The 22,260-nt window shown below is 46.2% G+C and overlaps 1 protein-coding gene across 2 annotated transcripts in view; it reads right to left on the minus strand.

Moving 5' to 3' along the window:
- The window catches only part of LOC122263007 (uncharacterized), a 29,061-nt gene that overhangs the window by 1,552 nt on the left and 5,249 nt on the right, over positions 1-22,260 (minus strand). For both annotated transcript variants that reach the window (XM_043031291.2, XM_086546703.1), the window contains 7 exons: positions 11,672-11,722; positions 9,137-9,355; positions 8,777-8,911; positions 7,817-7,879; positions 7,264-7,378; positions 2,518-2,627; positions 1-1,194 (listed from right to left, as the gene is read on the minus strand). The exon at positions 1-1,194 is cut by the window's left edge and continues 569 nt beyond it. In XM_043031291.2, coding sequence (XP_042887225.2) covers positions 151-1,194; positions 2,518-2,627; positions 7,264-7,378; positions 7,817-7,879; positions 8,777-8,911; positions 9,137-9,355; positions 11,672-11,722 — 1,737 coding nt within the window. In that variant the 3' untranslated portion in view covers positions 1-150. The remainder of the gene's footprint in view (positions 1,195-2,517; positions 2,628-7,263; positions 7,379-7,816; positions 7,880-8,776; positions 8,912-9,136; positions 9,356-11,671; positions 11,723-22,260) is intronic.

Genomic DNA, 22,260 nt, shown 5'->3' on the forward strand with positions numbered 1-22,260 from the left:
TGTGGGATCCCCTTCGAAGATCGTCTATGCTTTCCCCGCGGGTGTGGGATCCCCTTCGAAGATCGTCTATGCTTTCCCCGCGGGTGTGGGATCCCCTTCGAAGATCGTCTATGCTTTCCCCGCGGGTGTGGGATCCCCTTCGAAGATCGTCTATGCTTTTCTTTCTCGTTCCCACCCGGGTGTGGGATCCCCCCTTCGAAGATCGTCTATGCTTTCCTTTCCCGGGCATGCTTTCCCCGCGGGTGTGGGATCCCCCCCCTTCGAAGATCGTCTATGCTTTCCATGCTTTCCTTCCCGCGGGTGTGGGATCGGATTCCCCTTCGAAGATCGTCTTTTCCCTTTTCCAATGCTTTCCCCGCGGGTGTGGGATCCCCTTCGAAGATCGTCTATGCTTTCCCCGCGGGTGTGGGATCCCCCTCGAAGATCGTCTATGCTTTCCCCGCGGGTGTGGGATCCCCTTCGAAGATCGTCTATGCTTTCCCCGCGGGTGTGGGATCCCCTTCGAAGATCGTCTATGCTTTCACCAGATCTACGCGATTCAATTCCAAAATCATTCATGCTTTCGCCGTCGAGCATGCTCTCACTGGGCGAGTGGGATTCCCTCCGACCGTCCACCGGCACGTTTCCCCCAGGTGCGTGAGACTCTCTATCAGGATCGTACATGTGTCCCCTGAGGTTGTAGGATTCACTCCAGGGATCTGGGTCTTCGTCTGAGCTTTCGTTTGCGCGTCCCAGGTCGACACCTTGCCCACGGCGATGGCTCCCGCGATCTCTCCGGTCGTCCTCATTCTCCTGACGGATCTTCACTCCTGGGTAGAGTTCGCCGCCCTCTTCTTCCTCTTCTTCCTCCTCCTCCTCCTCCTCCATGAGACGGCGTGCGGTGTAGTAGGCGTTCATGCCATCCAGCCTTTCGCGATCTCTAGTGGGACGCTGCCCGCGAGATGCTGTGTCGTCCTCCTTCTGGTCTCCGTCACGCCATGCTTGTGACTTCGATTCTTTGCCTTTCTTTCTTCCCTTGGACCAGGCCTTGGCATTCTCTTCCTCTTGCAGGCGCTGAGCGAGGCGGAGGCTCTCAATTTCTTCGTATTCCTGGCGCGAGAGATTCATGACATATTCCATCTGTTCGTCGTAAAGCATTTCTGATGGACTGTTGACAGCCGAGCGGGTTCCGTTGATTGGGGCAATCCTACTTACCTGTTGGATGATTCTCATTAATAACAGTGTAAAAAATAAATGAATGAATGAATGAATGAATAAATGAATAAATAAACAAACATACGCACGAGCAAAAGGCGGAGATAAATTAATGTCCTCTCCTTTTGCAACAGCATGAGCTCTTAAACTGTCATTGTTTGGTTATCAATCCAAACCTTTTTCAATATTTTTGCATGGCTTGGAAATTGCTCACTGCATCGGGAGACTTTACTCAAAATGTCTACTGTAATGCGAATGCTGAGCAGTATTATTATTTTCTCTCTCTCTCTCTCTCTCTCTCTCTCTCTCTCTCCACTCATCCTCCGTCACTCTCTCCTCCGTCTCCTCTCCTTTGTCTGTGGTTAGTTTGTATTGTTGTGGTTCTATGCTCTCTCTCTCATCTCTCTCGCCTCATCCTCATCACACGAATCCATCAGGCTCTGTCGTCTCTCACCTTCACTTCTTCCATCTCCGCCTACATCTTCTCTCCTCTCTCATTCGCCTCTCGTCTCCCGCCCCTCGCTCTCTCTCTCCCGAATTCGACTCCTCACTCTCTTCGTTTCCTCTCTCTACTCCCCTCTTTTTTCCCTCCTCCCACCCTTCTAACCCTCTCCCCCTCCCCCTCCCTCCCACCCTCCAACCCTCCCCCTCCCTCCAACCCTTCCTCCCACCCTCTCCCACCAAACCCCCTCCCTTCCCACCCTTCCTTACATAACCCCACCTCCCCCTTCCCCTCCCATCCTACCGCTCCTTCCCTCCCAACCTTCCTAACCCTCCCTCTCCCCCTCCCGCTCCACCCCCCCCTCCTCAACCCTTTCCCCTACTTCCACCCTCCTAACCCCCTCCCCCCTCCTCCAACCCTCCCCCTCCCTTCCCCCCACCCTTCCCTTCATTCTCCCACACCTCCTAACCCCCTCCCCCCTCCCTCCAACACCTACCTCCCTTTCCTCCGCCCCTCCTAACCTCCAAACCCCCTAAACCCCCTTCCCCGCCCCGCCCCCTCCCACCCCTCCTCCAAAACCCTATTCCTCCCACCCTCCTAACCCCCTCCCCCTCCCCCTCCCTCCAACCCTCCCTCTTCTCCTCACTACCCCCCTCCCCCCTCCCTCAATCTCCGTCTCCCTCCCCTTCCCTTCCTTGCCCCCCACCCCCCCTCTCTCTCCAACCCCCCTCCCCCTCCCTCCAACCCTCCCTCTCTCTCCAACCCCCTCCCCCTCCCTCCAACCCTCCCTTCCTCCCACCCTCCAACCCTTCTAACCCCCTCCCCCTCCCTCCAACCCTCCCTCCCTCCCCCTCTCCCCACACCAAAGACAATAACCTCACCTCAGCCACGAGAGAGAGCACGGCAAAATTTGTGGGGAGTTCTTCGGCTCGTCCTCTGCATTGCCTTCTGCAGGTTGGGCAAGAGAGCGGACCCTGTCGGCTCAACGTGACTGGAAAGGAAGAGGAGATAGAGGTGGAGGTGGAGGTGGAGGTGGAGGGGAGAGATAGGAAGGAGGGAGGGAGGGAGGGAGGGAGGGAGGGAAGAGGAGATACAGGTGGAGGTGGAGGTGGAGGTGGAGGGGAGGGAGGGGTGAGATGGAGGTGGGGGGAGAGGAGATGGAGGGAGGGAGGGAAGGGGAGGGAGGGAAAAGAGGAGATCAGGTGGAGGTGGGTGGAGGGGAGAGATAGGAGGGAGGGAGGGAGGGGTGGGGGAGGGGGGAGGGGAGGGAGGGTGGGAGGGTGGGTGGGAGAGGAGATACAGGTGGAGGTGTGGTTGGAAGGGGAGAGATAGGAGGAGGAGGAGCTGAGGGGGGGAGTGGGTGAGTGGAGGGGAGTGGTGAGAGGAGTGGGAGTGGAGAGTGTGGGTGAGGGGGGGGGGTGGGGAGTGATGGAGAGGGGGGAGGAGGGAGAGGGGAGAGTGGAGTGTGGGGTTGGGGGTGGGAGTGGGGGGTGGGAGTGGGGGGAGGGGAGTGAGATGTGGTGGTGTGGGAGTGTGGGTGAGAAGAGTGGTGGAGAGAGTGGGAGGAGAGAGGGGAGGGAGTGGGGATGAGGAGGGGGGGGAGTGAGTGTGGGAGTGCTGGGGGGGGTGGGGAGGGGGTGGGAGGGGGTGGGAGAGATAGGAGGGAGGGAGGGAGGGAGGGAGGGAAGAGGAGATACAGGTGGAGGTGGAGGTGGAGGGGAGAGATAGGAGGGAGGGAGGGAGGGAGAGGAGTTACTGGAGGGGGGGGGGAGCAGACAGATAAAGGTGGAGGGGTGTGAGGGTTGGAGGTGAAGAGATGAGGGAGGGAGGGAAGGGGGGACGGGGAGGGGTAGGGAGGGAAGAGGAGATACAGGTGGAGGTGGAGGTGGAGGGGAGAGATAGGAGGGAGGAGGAGGGAGGGAGAGGAGGAGGGTGGAAAAGAGGAGATACCGTGGAGGTGGAGAGGTGGAGGTGGAGAGATAGGAGGCAGAGGGAGGGAGGAGGGAGGAGAAAGAGGAGATACAAGGTGGAGTGGAGGTGGAGGTGAGAATGTTGGAGAGAGATAGGAGGGAGGGAGGGAGGTGAGAGGGAGGGAAGAGGAGAGCTACAAGGTTGAGGTGGAGGAACGAGGGTAGAGATCAGGAGGGAGGAGGGAGGGAGAGATGGGGAGGGATGAGGAGATTACTGGGTGGAGATGGGAGGTGGAGGGAGAGATAGGAGGGAGGGTGGGTGGTAGGGAAGGAGGGAGGGAAGGAGAGTGAGGGAGATACAGGTGGGAGGGTGGAGGTGGAAAGGGAAAGAAAGAGATAGGAGGAGGGAGGAGATGTGGTGAAGGGAAAGGAGCATTACAGGTGGAGGTGGATGGTGGAGGTAGAAGGAGGATAGGAGGGAAAGGAGATACCGTGGAGGAAGTGAGGGAGTGAGAGGGAGGGAGGGAAGGAGAAGGAAGGAGGAATATAGAGGGAGAGGTGGAGAGGGAGGATTTTTTTTGAGTGAGATACATTTTGGGTGGTGGTGGATGGTTAGAGGTGAGAGATGGAAGGGTGGGAAGGAGTGATTTGTTATATATTTGAAGGTTGGTGGGGGTGGAGGTTTGATTATATATATATATATAATATATATATAATGTTGATATATATATATATATATTGATATATATATATATATTTATATATTGAGTATATAATTTAAATATATATATATATAGAATATATATATATATAAATATATATATATATATATATTTATATAAATGATATATATTTTAATATATATTATGTATTTATGGTATTCATATTTATATATATATATATATATTTATATATAATATATATATTAATAATATATATATATATATGGATATATATATATATATATTTATATATATATATATATATTATATATTATATATATATATTTATAAATTATATATATATTATCATATAATTAATATATATATCTATATATAATATATATCATTTAGGCACTATATATTATTATATATATATATATATATATATAAAATATATATAAATATTAAATATATATATATATATTTAGTATATATATAATATAATATAAATTTATATATATATATAATATATTAATGAAAAAAATATAGAGAGAGAGAGAGAGAGAGAGAGAGGGGAGAGAGAAGTGTGAGAGAGAGTAGAGAAGAGAGAGAGGAGAGAGAGGAGTGGGGAGAGGAGAAGAGTGAGAGAGGAGAGAGAGAGGAGAAGTGAGACGAGAGGAGTGAGAGTGAGAGAGAGGTGAGATGGAGAGTGAAGAGGAGAGGAGACTGAGGGACAGTGCGATCGAGCGCGAGGAGAGAAGAGCGATGATGGAAGTGAGAGAGAGAGAGAGGATCGTGGAGAGTGCTCCGAGCGAGGAGAGACCACACTCGTGAGCCCTCCCCTCCCACTCCGCCGTGCCCATAATTCCCCGCACCCACCGACGCCCTCCCAGAGCGCACCCACTACCAGCGTCCCGCGCGCACTCCCACGACACTCAGCACTCTGAGGTCGGAGTGAGAGTGAGAGAGAGGAGTGAGGAGCGATGGAGAGAGAGGGAGAGAGAGGAGAGAGAGAGATGAGAGAGGTGAGAGGGACGAGAGGAGTGAGAGTGGAGAGTGAGTGAGTAGAGAGAAAATGAGTTGAGTGAGAGAGGAGAAAGAGGGAGAGTTTGAGAAGGAGGAAAGTGATGAGTGCCGAGAGAGGCGTGAACGCAGGGGAGGAGAAAGAGGAGAGAGAGAGGGTGAGAGAGGAGTGAGTGAGTGGAGAGAGTGAAAATATGAAGTGAGGTAGCGTGAGTGGGAGAGAGGAGTTAAGAGTGAGCGGGAGAGAGAATGAGGGAGATGTGGTGAGGCTGAAAGAGGAGTGAGGTGATGAGGTGAGGAACGAGGGGAGAGAGAGTGAGTTGAGAGTGAGAGAAGGGAGTGGAGAGAGAGAAGTGTAAAGAGTGAGAGAGGAGAGTGAGACAGGAGTGAGAGGGAGAGAGAGGTGGGAGACGTGAGGAAGAAGAGAGAGGGAGATGGGAGGGTGAGAGAGTAGGAGAGAGAGGGAGAGAGAGAGAGAGAGGAAGAGAGAAGAGAGAGAGATGAGCTTTAGAGAGAGAAGAGACGAGAGGCGTAAGAGAGACGTTAGCAAGAGATGAGAGACTCGGTAGATGTGCAAGACGAGAGAGAGAGATGGAGAGAGAGTAGGGGACGCGGAGAGAGAGGGAGACGAGAGAGGAGAGTAGAGGAGGGGAGAGACGAGGAGGGAGAGGGAGAGAGAGGGAATGAGAGGAGAGAGGAGAAGAGCGGGAGGAGAGGAGAGAGAGAGAGGAGAGAGGAGAGAGAGAGAGATAGGGAGAGAGAGAGAGATGGGAGAGGGAGGGAGGTCAGGGAGAGGGAGAGCGAGAAGGAGAGTGAGAGAGAGGATGAGAGGGGGAGGGGGGAGGGAGCACGAGAGAGGAGAGGATTAGATGAGAGAGAGGAGAGGGACGAGAGAGAGGGGGGGTGAGAGTGCGAGAGGGGAGAGGGAGAGAGAGAGAGGAGAGAGGAGAGAGAGTGAGAGAGATGGCAAGAGAGAGGAGAGAGAGAGGGAGAGGGAGAGGGAGAGGGAGAGGGAGAGAGCGAGGGAGGGAGGGAGAGGGAGGAAGAGGAAGGGAGGGAGGGGGAGAGAGAGAGAGGGAGAGAGAGAGAGGGGGGGGGGAGAGAGAGAGGGGGGGGATGTGAGAGAGAGAGGGGAGAGAGGGCGGAGGGAGTTGAGAGGACGAGAGGAGAGAGGGGGGGAGGGGAGGAGGGAGAGAGGGAGGGAGGGAGGGAGAGAGAGAGGGAGAGGAGAGGGAGAGAGTGAGAGGGAGAAGACGCACATGGAGAGATGGGAGAAAGAGGTGAGGGAGTGGGAGAGAGAAGGAGGGAGAGGGAGGAGGAAGGGAGGGATGAGAGAGAGAGAGGGGGGAGGGAGGAGAAGGAGAGAGGGGAGAGAGAGAGAGCGCGAGAGAGAGGGAGAGAGATGAGAGAGAGTGGAGATGGAGAGAGGAGAGGCGAGAGAGAGAGAGAGAGGACGAGTGAGAGGGAGAGAGAGGGACGTACAGGGAGTGGAGACGAAGAGACGGAGGAATGAGAGAGAGGGAGGGGAGGGAGAGAGAGGGAGGGAAGAGAGGAAGGGAGAAGAGAGAGTGTGAGAGAGGAGGGAGCAGAAGAGAGAGAGAGAGGGCGGGCGAGAGGGAGAGAGATGAGACGATGAGGGGAGGAGGGAGGGAGGAGAGCGGAGGGAGAAGAGAGAGTGAGAGAGGAGTGAGACAGAAGAGACAGAGAGACAGAGAGACTCGTGAGCGAGAGACAGAGAGAGAAAGAGAGTGAGAGCAGGAGTGAGCGAGCGAAGAGAGTGAGCGAGAGAGTGAGAAGCGAAGAGACGAGAGAGCGGAGAATGTGAAGATGAGGAGAGACAACAAACGATGGCAACAAATTGGATAAGTACCATCATGACTTTGCCAAAAAATTTGCTTTCTTTCTGTATATATTCAGAGAACGAGTCAATCAATTAATAATTTTACAAACCTTGATCCTCCCCCCGACCCCTAAAAAAAAGGAAAACGAAAGAAAAGAAAGAAAAAAAAGAAAAGAAAAGAAAGATACTTACGAAGACATTTTCTGCAGAAAGTGTGGCCACACTCCGATAAAAATATTGGTTTCCTCTCATCTGTGTTGTATGGACAACCACACACATCACAAGACAAAGTACTTAAAAGTGGATCCTGAAAAAAAAAGAATCTTTATTAGCATTACTATAAGTCTTTTTCTTCATCATCATTAATCTGATTTACAATTTACAATTACAATCTTACAGTTTGTCAAATATGGGACAAAATATACAGTATACATTAGGATCAAATGTTAAGGAAAAGGAGAGGGAGAAGGAGAGAAGGGGTGAGGAAGGAAGGTGGAGAGAGGTAGAGGGAGGGGAGAGAGGGAGGACGAGGGAGGAAAAAGGAGGAAGGGGAGAGAGAGGGAAGAAGGGGTGGGGAGAAAGAGGAAGGGAGAGAGGATGAGAGGGAAAAAGGGATGTGGAGAGGGAGGTAGCGGGGGAAGAGAGGGAGGAAGGGGGGGATATAAATAGAGGAAGGAAGGGAGGAGAAAGAAAGAAAAAGTGAGAGGGAGAGAGGGAGGCAGGGAGAAAGAGAGAATATACACACCTGAGAGAAACTTTCAGGTCTCTCTGTGGGAGCATGTGGAGCACTCGGTTCAACGTTGGCCCTCTGCAATTAAAACACTTTCTACTCCCTGTACACAACATATGGCAAAATACTCAGATCTGGTGAAGACAGTTACTATACAGAGAGAGAGAGAGAGAGAGAGAGAGAGAGAGAGAGAGAGATGGAGCGGATGAGGGAGGAGAGATGCGAGGGAGGAGGGAGGAGGGCGGGAGGGAGGGAGGGAGGGCAAGAAAGAGGGAGAGAGATGAGAGATGAGAGGTGAAAGAGGAAGAAGAGATGAGAGGAGACGAGAGAGAGAGAGAGAGAGAGAGAGAGAGAGGATGAGGAGAGAGGAGCGAGAGGGAGGGGAGAGAGAGAGAGGACGACGAACAGAGAGGGAGAGAAGAGATAGAGAGAGGAGAGAGGAGAGGAGAGATGAGGAGAGAGAGCGAGAGGGGTGAGAGAGCTGAGAGTGAGAGATGAAGAGAGGAGGGAAGGTGGGGGGGGGGGAAGAAAAGAGAGAGAGAGAGAGAGAGAGAGAGAGAGAGAGAGAGAGAGAGAGAGAGAGAGGGAGGGAGAGAGAGAGAGAGAGAGCTGTTCTTAGTCTGTTGTTCTGAGCTCTAGTTTTTAGGTCTTCCTGCACAAATAAGATTAAAATGGATATCTGAATGACACTTTCTTACCCATAAGTTTAACTTATCACCACTGATTAAATAGCTTTGGCCATTTTACAAACCATTCCTCTGCTAAAGTAAATAAATTGTGGTATTTTCAAAATAACATTTCTCTTTGATTAGATATTTTAGGACATTTTCAAAACTTTACCTCTGTGTCAACAATTCTGGCTATTTTTTTGAAACGATAGCTCTCTTTGCTTAAAAAAAGGAACTTTTATAAAAGCATAACTATCAAATTTAACAATTCTATTCTTCCTCATCTTTTTTCTTTTACAAAGCGTACCTCTCTCGGTGGACCAAAGGCTGCTCCATGGTCTACATGTTGAGCATTCGAAGAGTCTAGATTTCTCCTGTACACAAACTCTGAAGCTAAGGTTTGAGTGATTACAGCAAGGAGCTCATTCAGCTCTGATTGAGTCTGGGAGAGAGAGAGAAAAGAAAGCATAATTAGTACTTAAAAAAAAAAAAAAAAAAAAAAAAAAAAAAAAAAATCAGACCATCATATTATCGTATATCTAAAATGCTGTTATTCTCCACAAAGGAATAAAAAGGAAACTAAAATACCAACACATAAAGGAATCATAATAATGAAAAATCTAGTTTACATAACTAACAAAATTACATAAGGTCTCTGGTAACTCACAATTGTAATGATGATGTCCGACTTTCCTCGACTACCAGACTGTCTCTCCAGGTTGACACTGTATGGCACTGTTGAATACATCGGAGCAGGACCATTATGTGGCATGGGGCCATTGGCATTGGGTGGCATTGGGGCACCAGGTGGCACTGTTCCATTCTGAGACAGGTGGTTCAACATCATCTGCAAACCCTCAATTGTACGTCTCATTTCCGTTTGGTTCTGTGGAAATTCCATAAATTTGAGGAACTGAGACAAAGAGAAAATTATATAGAAGGATGGGAGGGAGAGAGGGAGGAGAGAGAGAGAGGAGAGAGAGGAGAGAGAGGAGAGAGAGAGAGGAGAGAGAGAGGAGACCCGAGACGATGGGAGAGAGAGAGTGGAGGAGAGAGAGGAGCGAGAGTTGAGGAGAGGAGGAGAGAGAGACGGAGAGAGAGAGGAGGGTGATGAGATGAGAGTGAGTGAGAGGAGAGAGAGAGAGGAGAGAGAGGAGAGAAGTGGAGGGACGGAGGAGAGAGAGGAGAGATGAGAGAGAGAGAGAGAGAGAGGGAGAAAGAGAGAGATGGATAGAGAGTGAGAGAGGAGAGAGAGAGAAAAGGAGGGAGAGAGAGGGAGAGGGAGAGGGAGTGGGAGAGGGGGAGGGAGAGTGGAGAGAGAGCGGGAGAGAGCGAGAGAGAGAGCGAGAGCGAGAGAGGGAGAGATTGTGAGAGAGAGGAGAGAGGAGGAGAAGGAAGAGAGAGAGAGAGGAGCAGAGAGCGAGGAGAGAGATGAGAGAGAGGAGAGAGAGGAGACGGAGTGTGAGAGAGAGAGAGTGAGAAGGAACTGAGTAGAGAAGAGAGAGGATGAGAGAGAGGAGAGTGAGAGGAGAGAGAGAGAGGGGGAGAGTGAGGTGGAGAGAGGAGAGAGGGGGGGTGAGAAGGAGAAAAGGAGAGAGGGGAGAGGAGAGAGAGGGAGAGAAGGAGAGGGAGGAGAGAGAGAGAGGAGAGAGAGGAGAGAGAGGAGAGAGAGAGAGAGGAGAGAGAGAGAGGAGAGATAGAGGAGAGAGGAGAGAGAGAGAGGAGAGAGGAGAGAGAGAGAGAGAGAGAGGGGGTGTTGTTGGTTCATCTGATCATCTTGCAGTATTTACTAACATAACCTGTGACCTTGAGTGTTCAGAAGAAATCACCAGGACAACATGGATCTGGGACCATGCAACCTGGTTTGCCATCAGTGATACTCTAGAGAAAATGGACAGTGACACATCAGGTAACCTTGCCTTGTCTCTTCAACACCAGTTTGTTCACCACAGAACCTTTATCAGCAAAGATACCGACCAGCCACGGTTTGGTTATCACTGCCGAGTAGCTTCTGATACCAAGTACAAGGCATGGCAAGTGTACAAGAAGCAACCCACAACCCAAAACTGAAGGCACCATAAGGTTGCTTGTCAACTTATGGTGCTAGAAGATATTCCTTAGAATGTGCAGACAAAGGGGTAAGGCAGCAAATTTTGGTGGTCTCCTGTAAAAGATCAACAGAGGTTCTCAAGAGTATAGGACATTTGACACTTAAAATTATCAGAATGGGAGATTTGCTGTCAAAAGTTCTGAGAAGGCTGATATCTTTGCTGAACATTTTGCAAACAAGATACAGGTGCCAGACCCCAGCCGTCCAGCACCTGTCCTGCCAGAAAGAGCATCTCATCATCTTCAAGACATAAATGTCACCCAACATAAGCTGAAATATCTCTTACAGGAAGTGGACACAAACAAATCTTCAGTGCCTGACAACATCAGTTCACATTTCCTAAAGCAATGCGCAAATGAGTTGGCACTCCCTCTGTCAATTATTTGGCCTAAACTTTGGAAGAAGGCGAGCGAGGGTGGTTCCCATTCATAAAGAGGAGGAACACCGTGAAGTGGGAAGCTACTGCCCTGTAATGATTCTCTCCAAACATTAGCATGATACTGGATGATTAGATGATCTCCAGCGTCATTGCACTTGACAACACTGGAGCCTTTGACAGACAGACAGACTTTGGCATGATGGTGTTCTGGCCAAGTGCAAAGCAAATGGTATAAGTGGTAGGCTCTTAAACTACTGGGAGACTATCTTTGAGGTCGTTCCTTTCATGTAGTGTATAGGAGTTGGTGCAAATGTTCCACAGGGTAGTGGAATATTTACTTTAATGACCTACTTGATCTTGTCCCAGAATCATATGCATATGCAGATGATAGCACAATCTTCTTCTCATTTGACAAGAACCTTCTAAATGAAGTTAAAAGAATAATGCAGCAGCATTTAAAAAGTAAATCTGCCAGGGGGACAACTTTGGGAGAAAAGAGAGAGAGAATGAATCAGGGAAGAGTCCAAAGACGCCAAATGATAAACTGCCATAATACTAAACGAATTTGGAACAAATCTGGACTTTGAATGAACTATGAAAACGGACTTTGAATGAACTATGAAAAACGGACTTTGAATGAACTATGAAAATGGACTTTGAATTAACTATGAAAATGGACTTTCAATGAACTATGAAAACGCACATTAAATTACCTGCATAATCGCTGACATGTCCCTTTGGTGGTTCTGTATCACCCTCAGAGTCTGGAAAGTAGGAGAATCTTATGAGTTATTTTATAAGAACAACGAAGAATGATTAAAATAATTTTGAAAGATGTAAGATTAATATGATTATGATGAAGACAATGATAAGTATATATTGTTAATAAGTAGAAAGAAAAAATAAAAGAAAAATATATACATAACCTATATTGTTACTAATTACTAATAACAATATATAAAATATTGATAAAATAACAGCCTTAATAGGAATAATTACAAAGAAAAAAAAAAAAAAAGGAGAAAATGAGTAAAAAAAAACAAAAACATATATATATATATATAATAATATATATGAAATTCTGGGTACAGATCTAAAGACTATATCCATGACAGTAAATATTATGAAAATGATTGTAATAACAAAATGAACAATACTGTTACTATAATCATTATTGAAGATGATAATAACAACTCAAAAGAACTTATAATTACATTGATTACCGTCATATCAGGATAACTTTTTCTTGGAACCATAATTAAAATACTGTAAATATCTAAAACATAATACATATATTATACATTTTTAGATATTGTTTATATTGTATAGTGTCGTGTTATTGATGTATTCTGATTTGTGAGTTTTATAGATATTTATTGTATGTGTATAGAGTACGGTGCGGGACTGACTTAGTGAGTATTTGGTGTGTGATTTTAGAGTGAGTTTTTGGAGTGTGTGTTTGATGTGTGAGTGATAGGTGATAGTATGGGATGGGTGGGAGGGAGTGTGAGGTGTGTGAGAGTGTGTGTGTGTGTATGTGAGTGTGTGTTTGTGGAGGAGTTGTGGAGGGATGTATTCTGTGTGTGTGATGTGTTTGATAGAGTGAGATGTGAGTGAGAGTAGTTAGTGGGTGGGTGGGAGATGTGTTTGAGTTTGAGAGTGTGTGTTTGTTGTGTTAATGGGGTTGTGTGTATTATAGTGATTAGATAGTTCGAGATATGAGATGGGTGTCGTGTGCGACAGGGAGGGTATGTGTGAGTGTGTGTGTGAGTTAGATTGGTGATGTGTGTAGTGTGTGTGTGAGTGTGTTTGTGTGGGGAGGGGTTTATGAGCGTAGGGGCGGGTATGAGAGTGAGTGTGATTGTGTGTGTGTGTTGAGTGAGATAGTTAGAGTGGTTGTGGTCGTGTGGGTGGGGGGAGAGTGAGTAGTCGGGGGTATTTGTGTGAGTGTTGCTGTGTGTCGTGTGTGTGTCGTGTTGTGTCTTCGTCGTGTGTGGTGTGTGTGGGTGTGTGGGTGGGTGTGTGTGTGTGTGTGTGGGGGGGTGAGTGTGTGTGTGGGTGTGTGTGTGGGTGGGTGGGTGGGTGTGTGTGTGTGTGTGTGTGTGTGTGTGTGTGTGTGTGTGTGGTGAGATTGTTGTGGGTGGGTTGGATGGTGGGGTGTGTGTGTGTTTGTGTGTGTGTGGGTGTGTGTGTGTGTGTGTGTTTGAGTGTCTGTGTGTTGGTATGAGTGGTGGTAAGTAGAGTGTGAGTGATGTTGTGTGTGTGTGTTCGTTGACTGTATTGTCTTTGTGTGTGTGTTGTGAGTGTTTTGTGTGAGTGCTGTGTGAGTGTCGTGTGTGTGTGATGGTATGGTATTTTGTATGTGTGTGTGTGTGTGAGTGTGTGTGTGTGTGTGTGTGTGTGAGTGAGTGTGGTGTGTTGTGAGGTACATAAGTGTGAGTGTCATACGTGTGTTGAGAGTGTGTTGTCTTGTGCGGAGTCGATATTGAGTGAGTTAGAGTTTGTGAGGGTGTGTGGGCTGTGTATTGGGTGTGTGTGTGTGGTGTTGTTGTTGGTGTGGGGTTGAGTGTGTCTTTTGTGTTATGAGTGTGGTAGTTTGTTAGAGTGGGAGTGTGAGGGTGTCGGGTGGAGTGTGAGTGAGTTGGAGAGTTTGTGGTGATTGAGGGTGTGCTATTGTGTCTAGTGAGAGGGATTGAGAGGGTAGGTGAGGGTGTTGGTGTGGCGTAGTGGGATAGTTTTATTGTTTGGTCGATAGTGTGTAGAGGTGAGTGAGAGTTTTGAGTTGTATTTGTTTTTTGTGATGTAGTTAGAGAGATAGATGAGAGTTAGTAGTGTTAGCTATTTTTTGGGTAGGGTTGTATAGTGTGTTATTTTTCTATATGTGTTGGTTTATCTGAGTTATTGTGAGTTTTGTGTATAGTGATGTCGTGTTTTTGATTATATGGTGGCGCGATAGTGAGTAGTTTACTGATAGTGGGCAGAGTGATCGACTAGAGTGATAGTTTGTGTTTTTGAGTTTTAGAGATATTGAGGAATGTAGGTTTGGAGTGGGAGTTTGATTTTAGAGGAGTGATATATGAGAGTTTGTGTGTGAGATAGAGACTATAGTTATTGGAGTTTTTTGGTGGGTTGTTTGAGTGAGATGGAGTTGTTTGTTGGGTTAGTTTTACGTTACATTGGTTATATATATCTTTATGCAGATCTCACTACTAATAGATTTATTTAGAGTTGCTGTGTGTGAAATTGATATTGTGTGAGTGTGTGAGTGTGGGTGTTTGTGTGGGGGTTGTAGTGTGTGTGATGTGTGTTTTTAGTGTGTGTCGTTTGTGTCGTGCGCTGAGTGATTGTAATTTAGAAGAGATAGATGCTGACACTCTACAAAGAGTAGTGATGAGATTGAGTGGTTTGAGTGAGAGTTAGTTGTACTGAGAGTGTGTGTGTGTGTGTTTGTGTGTGTGTGTGTGTGTGTGTGTGGTTGGGTTGTGTGTTTGTGTGTTGGGGGTGTTGTTTTGTGTGTGGGTGTGTGTTGGTTTGTGTGTGTGTGTGTGTGCTGTGTGTGTTGTGTTTGTGGGGGGCGTGGTGTGTGTGTGTGTGAGTTTGTGTGTGTGTGTGTGTGTGTGGTGTAGTGTGTGTCGAGTGTGTGTGAGGGGGTGGGGTGTGTGTTATGTTTTTGTGTGTGTGGTGTGGTGTGTGGTGAGTAGTGAAGTGTGGAGTTGGGGGGGGTGTGAGTCGAGTGTGTGTTGTGTTTGTGTGTGAGAGTGTGTGTGTGTGTGTGTGTGGGGGGGGAGTGTTGAGTGTGTGTGTGTGTGTGTGAGTGAGTGTGGGTGTAGTGTGTGTGTGTGTGTGTGGTGTGGATTGGTGGGGGGGGGGGGTGTGTGTGTGTTTCATATGTGTGTGGGAAGATGGGGTGTGGGTGTGGGTATGGTGTGGATATCATATTATATAATATATATATGTGGGTGTGTGGGTGTGTGTGTGTGTGTATGGGGTGTGGGTGTTGTGTGTGTTTTTTTGCTGTGTGTGTGTGTGTGAGTGTGTGGGTGTAGTTGTGTGGGTGTGGGTGTGTGTGTGATGTGTGTGGTTGTGTGTGTGCTGGTGTGTTTGTGCGTGTGTGTATATGGTGTGTGTTGTGTGAGTGGCTGTGGGTGTGGGTTGTGTGCTGTGAGTGTCGTGTGTGTGAGTGTGTGTGTGTGTGGGTGCTGTGTGGGTGTGTGTGCTGTGTGTGTGTGTTTTTGTGAAGTGTGTGTGTGTGTGTTTGTGGTGTGTGTGTATGGTGTCGTGTGTGTTGTGTGTGTGTGTGGTGTGTGGAGTGTGTGTGTGTGGGTGAGTGTCGAGTGTGTGTGTTGTGTGTTTGTGTTCGGTGTGTGTGTTGGTTGTGTGGTTGTGTGTGGTGTGGGTGTGTGTGTGTGGTGGCTGTGTATGGTGTGTGAGTGTGATGAGTGCGTGTGTGTGTGTGTGTGGGTGTGTGAGTGGGTGTGTGTGTATGGTTGTGTGAGAGTGTTTGTGTGTTGTTGGTGTGTGTGTCGCTGTGTGTGTGTGTGTATGTAGGTGTGTGTGTCTGACGTGTGTGTGTGTGTTGTGTGTGTGGTTGTGTGTGGGAGTGTGTCGTGTGTGTGGTGCTCGTGTGGGTTCATGCGTCGTGTGTGTGAGTGTGTGAGTGTGTGTGTGTGTGGGGTGGTGTGTGTGTGTGTGTGAGTGTTTGTGTGTGACTGGTGAGTGGGTAGTGTGTGAAGTCGAGGTCGTGAGTGAAATGTGATATGGGTTGTAGGGGGTGTGTGCTTGTGTGTGTGAGTGAGTGTGTGTGTAGTGAGTGTGTGTCGTGTGAGTGTGTTGTTTGTGGGAGTTTTATCATATATAAACTATAACTGTGTGTGTCGTGTGTGTGTGTGTGTGTGTGTGTGTGTGTTTGTGTGTGTGTGTGAGTGTGAGTTATGTGTGTGTGGGGGTGGGGGGGGGGGGGTGTGTGTTAGTGAGAGTTAGTGTGTGTGTGTGTGTGATTGTGTGTTTTTGTGTGAGTGAGGTGAGTGTATTACTATATGTGTGTGCGTTAGATAGACGTGTATGCGTGCAAGCGTGTGTGATGGAGTTGAGAGAGTGGTGTGTGAGATTGTGGTAGACTAATCTAACTATGTCACATAACCTACTAACTCACCAATAATATAGTATATATATATAGATATTGTATATTGTTAGGTTGTATATATTGTTTTATGATATAATATGTTAGTGGGATGGTGTTTTTGATATAGATCAGATAGTGTGGGGAGAGGGTTGAGTTTTTGACGGTGAGCTTGTGTTTTGTTAGATTGTGCTTTTGAGATGGTGGTGAGTGAGTGAGTTGTGGGGTGTGGCTGTCTATCTCAAAACAAAGAGTTAGATAGTTGTTTTAGTAGAGATTGAGGGGTGGTGATGCGTGTTGGGATTTGATATGGATTTAGATGGATAGGGAGTTAGTGTGAGTGTGAGTGTGTGTTGTGTGAGTGATATGTATTTATATTGAGTGGTTAGTTTTTGAAAAAGATCGATAGATGAAGGTCTCAATCTCTTCACAGAGAGTGTTGATGGTTTGATTCGGAGTGAGAGAGAGAGTGTTTGTGTGAGAGTGAGTGTTGGTGTGTGAGGTTTATAGGGGGAGAGTGGTGGAGTGTGGTCGTCTGAGTGGGTGTGATGGTGGTGGTGGGTGGTGTGTGGGGTGTGTGACTTTGTGGGTCGTGTGATAGGGGAGCTTAGAGTGTGTGTGGTTATTGTGTCTGTGTGTCGTGAGAGAGTTTGTGATTGTGCTGTCTGAGTTTGTGTTTGAGAAAGTAAGTCAGAGTTGTGAGAGTGATTGTGAGAGATTTGTAGTTGTTAGTGGGTGTATTTATGTTTTAATGTCGTAAATTTTGTGTTAGTTTTTTAGTTATGTGAGTAGATTTATATAGATTGTTGTTCTAGTAGTTATATATTAGTTATATGGTTACTACAGAGTGTGTTTGTTCTGAAGTTAGATATTGTGTTTGATGTGACAGTTTGTTTGTGGGTTATATATGTATTGTAGGTAGAGTAGCGTGTGTCGAAGTGTGGTGTCGTTGTGTTGTGTGGTTTGGGGGAGTGTGAGAGACTGAGAGTTTTGTGTTCTTGTGTGAGGGTGAGTGTGTGTGTGGGGTGTGTGTTTGGGTTAGTGTGGGTGTGGGTGTGGTGTGTGTTTGTGTGTGGTGTTTTGAAGAGTGGTGAGAGTGGGTGTGTGTGGGTGTTGGTGTGGGTGGAGTGGTATGTGGGTGTGTGTGTGTGTGTGTGTGTGTGTGTGTCGTGGGAGGGTGTAGTGTGTGTGTGTGGTGTTTGGTTGGGTTTGGAAGAGTGTGTGTGTGTGTCGTGTCTGTGAGTGACTGGGATTGTGGGAGTGTGTGTGCAGTGTGTGAGGGTGGGGGGAGGGTGGGTGAGTGTGTGTGTTAGTGTGTGTGTCGTTGTTAGTGAGTGTTTGGGAGAGTGTGTGTGGGTTGGTGGTTTTTAGAGTGTGAGTTTAGTGGTGTTTGTATAGTGAGTGTTAGTGTGTGATAGTTGTGAGAGATATTGTGATAAGATTAGAGTTTTAGTGGGATGGTGGGAGGGTGGTAGTTGTGTTATGTTGAGTTATTGATTTGTGGAGTCGAGAGTGTGTGATCTTTGAGAGTGATTAGTTTGGCATGGACTCTCAATTTGTGAGTGAGTGATTTTGTTGTGTGTGTGAGTGTGAGTTAGTTAGATGAAGGTGAGGATAAGAGTAATGTCAGACTGTATTTCTTTTCATAATTATAGAGATAACATATAGAGATATAGATTACATTGTGTTGTTGAGTATTTATATATAGTATTGAGTCTTGTGTGATATGGGGGGGGGTGTGAGTGTGAGCTGTATGTGTGTACCCTGATCGTGTCCGCCTGTGTGTGTGTGAGTGTTAGTGTGTGTGTTTGTTGTGTGGTTGTGTGGGGGGCGGGTTTGTGTGTTTTTATCTGAGTGTGAGGCGAGATGTGGGTGTGGGATGTGTTGTTTGTTGTGTGTTTGTGGGTTTATCAGTGTGTGTGTTTTCTGTGAGTTTGTGTGGGGTGTGTGTGTTTGTGTGAGTATGCGAGAGAGAGGGGGTGTGAGCTGTGGGTGCTGTGTGGGTGTGTGTGGGCTGTTGGTGAAGTGTGAGTGTGTGTGTTGGTTGCTGTGTGTGCGTGAGTGTGTGAGTATGTGTGGTTTTGTGGGTGAGTGTGTGGGTGAGTGTGTGTGGGTGTGTGTGTGGTAGTGAGATGGTGTGGGGGTGTCGTGTGTCGTGTGTGTGTGGTGAGGGTGTATGTGAGTGAGTGTTTTTAGGGAGATTGTGTGTGGTGGGCAGAGTGGTTGGGTGTGGGTGTTGGGGGTTTGGGTGTGGTAGTTCTCGTGTGACGTGTTTAGATGAGTTGTGTGATGAGTTTTTGCGGTGTGTGTGAGTGTGTCGTGTGTGGGTTGGTGGGAGTGTGATAGTATTTTGTGTGTCATTAGGTGTAGTTTGTGGGGTGTGTACGTGTTGTGTTTGTGGGTGGGTGGGTGGGTGGGTGTGTGAGTGTGGGCGTGTGTGAGAGTGTGAGTGTGTGTGTGTGTGGGTGTGTGTTTGTGGGAGGGTGGTGTGCGTGGTGGTTTGTGTGTGGTGTTTGTGAGTGGGTGGTGTGGGTGTTGTGTGTGTGTGTGTGTGTGTTAGAGTGTGTTTGTATTGAGATTTGAGGGAGGGAGGGATGTGTGGGATAGTATAATTGTGTGTGTTGATTGAGAATTTGTGCTGTGTGTGTGGATGATCTATATTATTGTGTTTGAATGTGTTTGTTTGTGTGTGTAGTGAGTGTTTGTGTGTGTGTGAGGTGTGTTTGTCTGTATGATATGTATGGTAAGTATGTGTGTCTGTGTTTGAGTGTAGATATGTGAGTGTGAGAGTGTGTGAGTAGTGAGAGTGTGTTAGTGTGGGGGGGCTTGTGTGTGGTGAGTTTGAGTGTGTATGTGTTGTCGTGTGAGTGTGTTAGTGTGAGATCTGGTGTGAGGGGGGGGGTGTTTGATTGTTAATATGTTGAGTGGTCAGCAGTTGGGAGGGGGTGAGCGGTAAGGAGAGGCAATTACTATCTACTAAAATATATATATATGTGTGTGTGGGGTCGTTTGAGTGTGTGTGTGTGTGTGTGTTTCGTGTGTGGGTGTTGTGTGTGTGGGTTTGTGTGTGGTGAGTGGGTGTGTGCATGTGGGGGTGGGGTGTGGTGTATGTATGGTGAGAGTGGTGTGTGTGTGGGTGTTTTGGTGTGGTGTGTGTGGGTGTGTGGGTTGTGTGTGGGGGTGTGCTGTGTGTGTGTGTGTGTGTGTTGTGTGAGGGTGTGGGGGTGTGGTGTGTGTGTGTGTGTGTGTTTGTGGTGTGTCGTGTATGGTGTGTGTGTGTGGGCTGCTGTGTTTAGTGTGTAGCTGCTGTGTGTGGCTGTGTGTGTGTGTTGTGTGTGTGATGTGTGTATGGTGTGTGTGTGTGTGTGTGTGTGGGGTGTGCGTGTGTGTGTCGTGTGTATGGTGTCGTGTATGGGGGTGGGTGAGTGTGTGTGTGTGTGTGTGTGTGTATGTGTGTGGTGAGTGTGGTATGGTGTGCTGGGTGTATTGTGTGTGTGTGGTGTGTGTGTGTGCTGTGTGAGTCGTGACGTGTGTGTGGTGTGTGTGGTGTGTGTGTGTATGGTGAGTGGGAGAGAGTGAGTGGTTTGTGTGTGTGTGTGTGTGTGTCGTGTGTGTGTGTGTGTGTGTCGTGTGTGTGTGGCCGGGGGCGGGGGGGGGGGTGGGTGGTGTGTGTGTGTGTGTGTGTAATGTTGTTGAGTGTGTGTGTGATGTGTATATATAATATAAGTGTGTTAGTGATTCGTGAGTGTGTGTGTGGTGTGGATGTAGGTTTAGTGAGAGAGTGTGAGTGAGAGATTGAGTGCAGTGTGTGTCGTTGTATATATCTATATCTCTATATCATGTCATATCTAATCTCTATCATGTGTGAGTGAGTGAGGAGTGTGTGTGTGAGTGTATGCTGTTTGAGTGTGTGAGTGTGTGAGTTGATGGGGGGTGTGTGTGTGTGTGGGTTGGGTGTGGTGTGTTTGTTTATAGTGTATATAGTTAGGGGTGGTGTTGGTGTGAGGGTGTGGTGAGGGTGAGGGAGTGGGTGAATTGTTAGTGCTTTGAGGAGAGTTGAGTGTTGAGTGTGGTTGATTGTTTGTGTGTGTGGTGAGTTACAGTCTCAATACAAATGAGTATTGTTGTTTGAGTGTGTGTTTTGTGACTGTTTGTTAGGGTGTGTGGTGGGATTTGTGGGTGTTATGATAGGTTTAGTGTATGTATATAGAGTGGTGAGAGAGTGGGGGAGAGTGTATTTGGTGGCTAGATCGTGTGAGGGTGGTTTTGTGTGAGAGGACGTGATTGAGTTGTTTGTCGGGTGTGTGTTGTGTGTGTGTGTGTTTGTAAGTGTGTGTGTGAGTGTTGTTTAGAGATTGAGGTGGTGTGTGTGTGTGCGAGAGAGTGGGTTAGATTGATTGTTTAGAGTTTAGTATATATAGTTTATATTGAGTGATAGGGTATTTTGTGTTTGCGAGTTTTTGAGAGTATAGATTGAGAGGAGATTGTTTTGAGTGTGATTGATAGTTTTTTAGATTTATTATGTTATTTGGGGTGGAACGATTGTTGTGGGGTTTTTTGATTTGAGTTAGTTGTGTTAATTGTGTGAGTGGTGTGTGTGCGAGTGAGTGTAGTGTGAGTGTGGTGAGTGTGTGTGGGTGGTTGAATGGGGTGTGAGGTTTGTAGTGAGTGTGTGTGTGGTGAGTTAGATTGAGTTTGAGATTTAGTGTGTGAGTGTGTGCTGTGTGTAGTGTGGGTGAGTGGTGTGTTTGTGTGAGTGTGTGTGAGGAGTGGGTTTTTCTAGAGAGTGTGAGTGAGTGAGGTGGTGGAGTTTGAGTGAGAGAGTTTGGTAGTAGTGTCGAGGTGTGATTGTTATGTTTTTTACTTTATCGGGTATATATAGTGAGGAGTTTAGTGTGATAATTGATATTAGATATAGATATTATATTGGTATTTATATTATATATATTTATAGTTATATTGTAGATATATTTGATTCATAAATAGGATTATATTTATATTTATTATTGATTTATGTGTGTGAGTCTTGTGTTTGAGTGGGAGAGAGATTTTGTTAGTAGATATATTTTTATATGAGTGGGGTTGTTCAGTAGATATATATTTAGATTTTATATAGGTGAGTCTTAGCGAGTGTGTGTGTGAGTTTGTGGTGGTACGATAGTTTTATTGTGTTAGAGTGTTTTTGAGTATTTGTGTGAGAGTTTGTCGAGTAGTTTTTATATTGTTTATTGGGTTAGTGGTTGTGAGGTATTGTGGGTTATTAGGGCGTGTGTGGGAGTGTGAGGGTGCTGTGTGGGATGTGTGTGTTGTTGTTTTTGTGGAGAGAGAGTGTGAGAGACGAGGATGTTTGAGTCTGTGTGTGTTATAAGTGAGTAAGTATTGAGTGTGAGTTAGTGCGTTTTTTTTATTCGTTAGGTAGGTTTTAGAGACCGAGTTATATGTTTTTTAGATATAGATAGAGTGTTATATTTAGTAGCTTTATATATATATAGTACATATATAGATATTTTTAGTTATTCATATATTTTTTATATATAGTTTGATATGTTTAGATTTAAATATATTTACATACTATATTGTTATTTAGTATATATATATTTATATAGATTTAGATATTTTGGTAGATTGGGCATAGAGGGTTAATAGTACGGATTTGTTAGGTATGGTATATATAGAGAGATATATATTTGATATTTATATATAGATAGTATTTAATATATTTAGATATATTGGTAGATAGGTATATATATGTGTTATTGGGGTATGTATATATTTGATATAGTTATAGTGATATAGATATATATATATCTATATTTATTTATATTTACATATATATAATATGTACATATTATTGATATTTCTAGATATTATATATATATATATTATATATATATTATATATATATATATTTATAAACACACATTTAGTTGTGCACTGTATGTATTTGTATATGCATTGCGCACAACAAACTCACACACATTATATATCAAAACACATATATATGTGCTTATTATGTATGATGTTGTACACATTTGTTTTAATTGTGTATATGGTGGGATATGTATATATATGTTTAATATATGTAATATATTTATTATATATATATATTATATATATAGATATACTATTTAATATAAGTATATATATATATGTATTATATATATAAGATGTATATATAGTTAT

Source organism: Penaeus japonicus, unplaced genomic scaffold (genome assembly GCF_977035675.1).
Source record: "Penaeus japonicus unplaced genomic scaffold, GWHDUDI00000001_assembly GWHDUDI00000002, whole genome shotgun sequence".
NCBI lineage: Eukaryota > Metazoa > Arthropoda > Malacostraca > Decapoda > Penaeidae > Penaeus > Penaeus japonicus.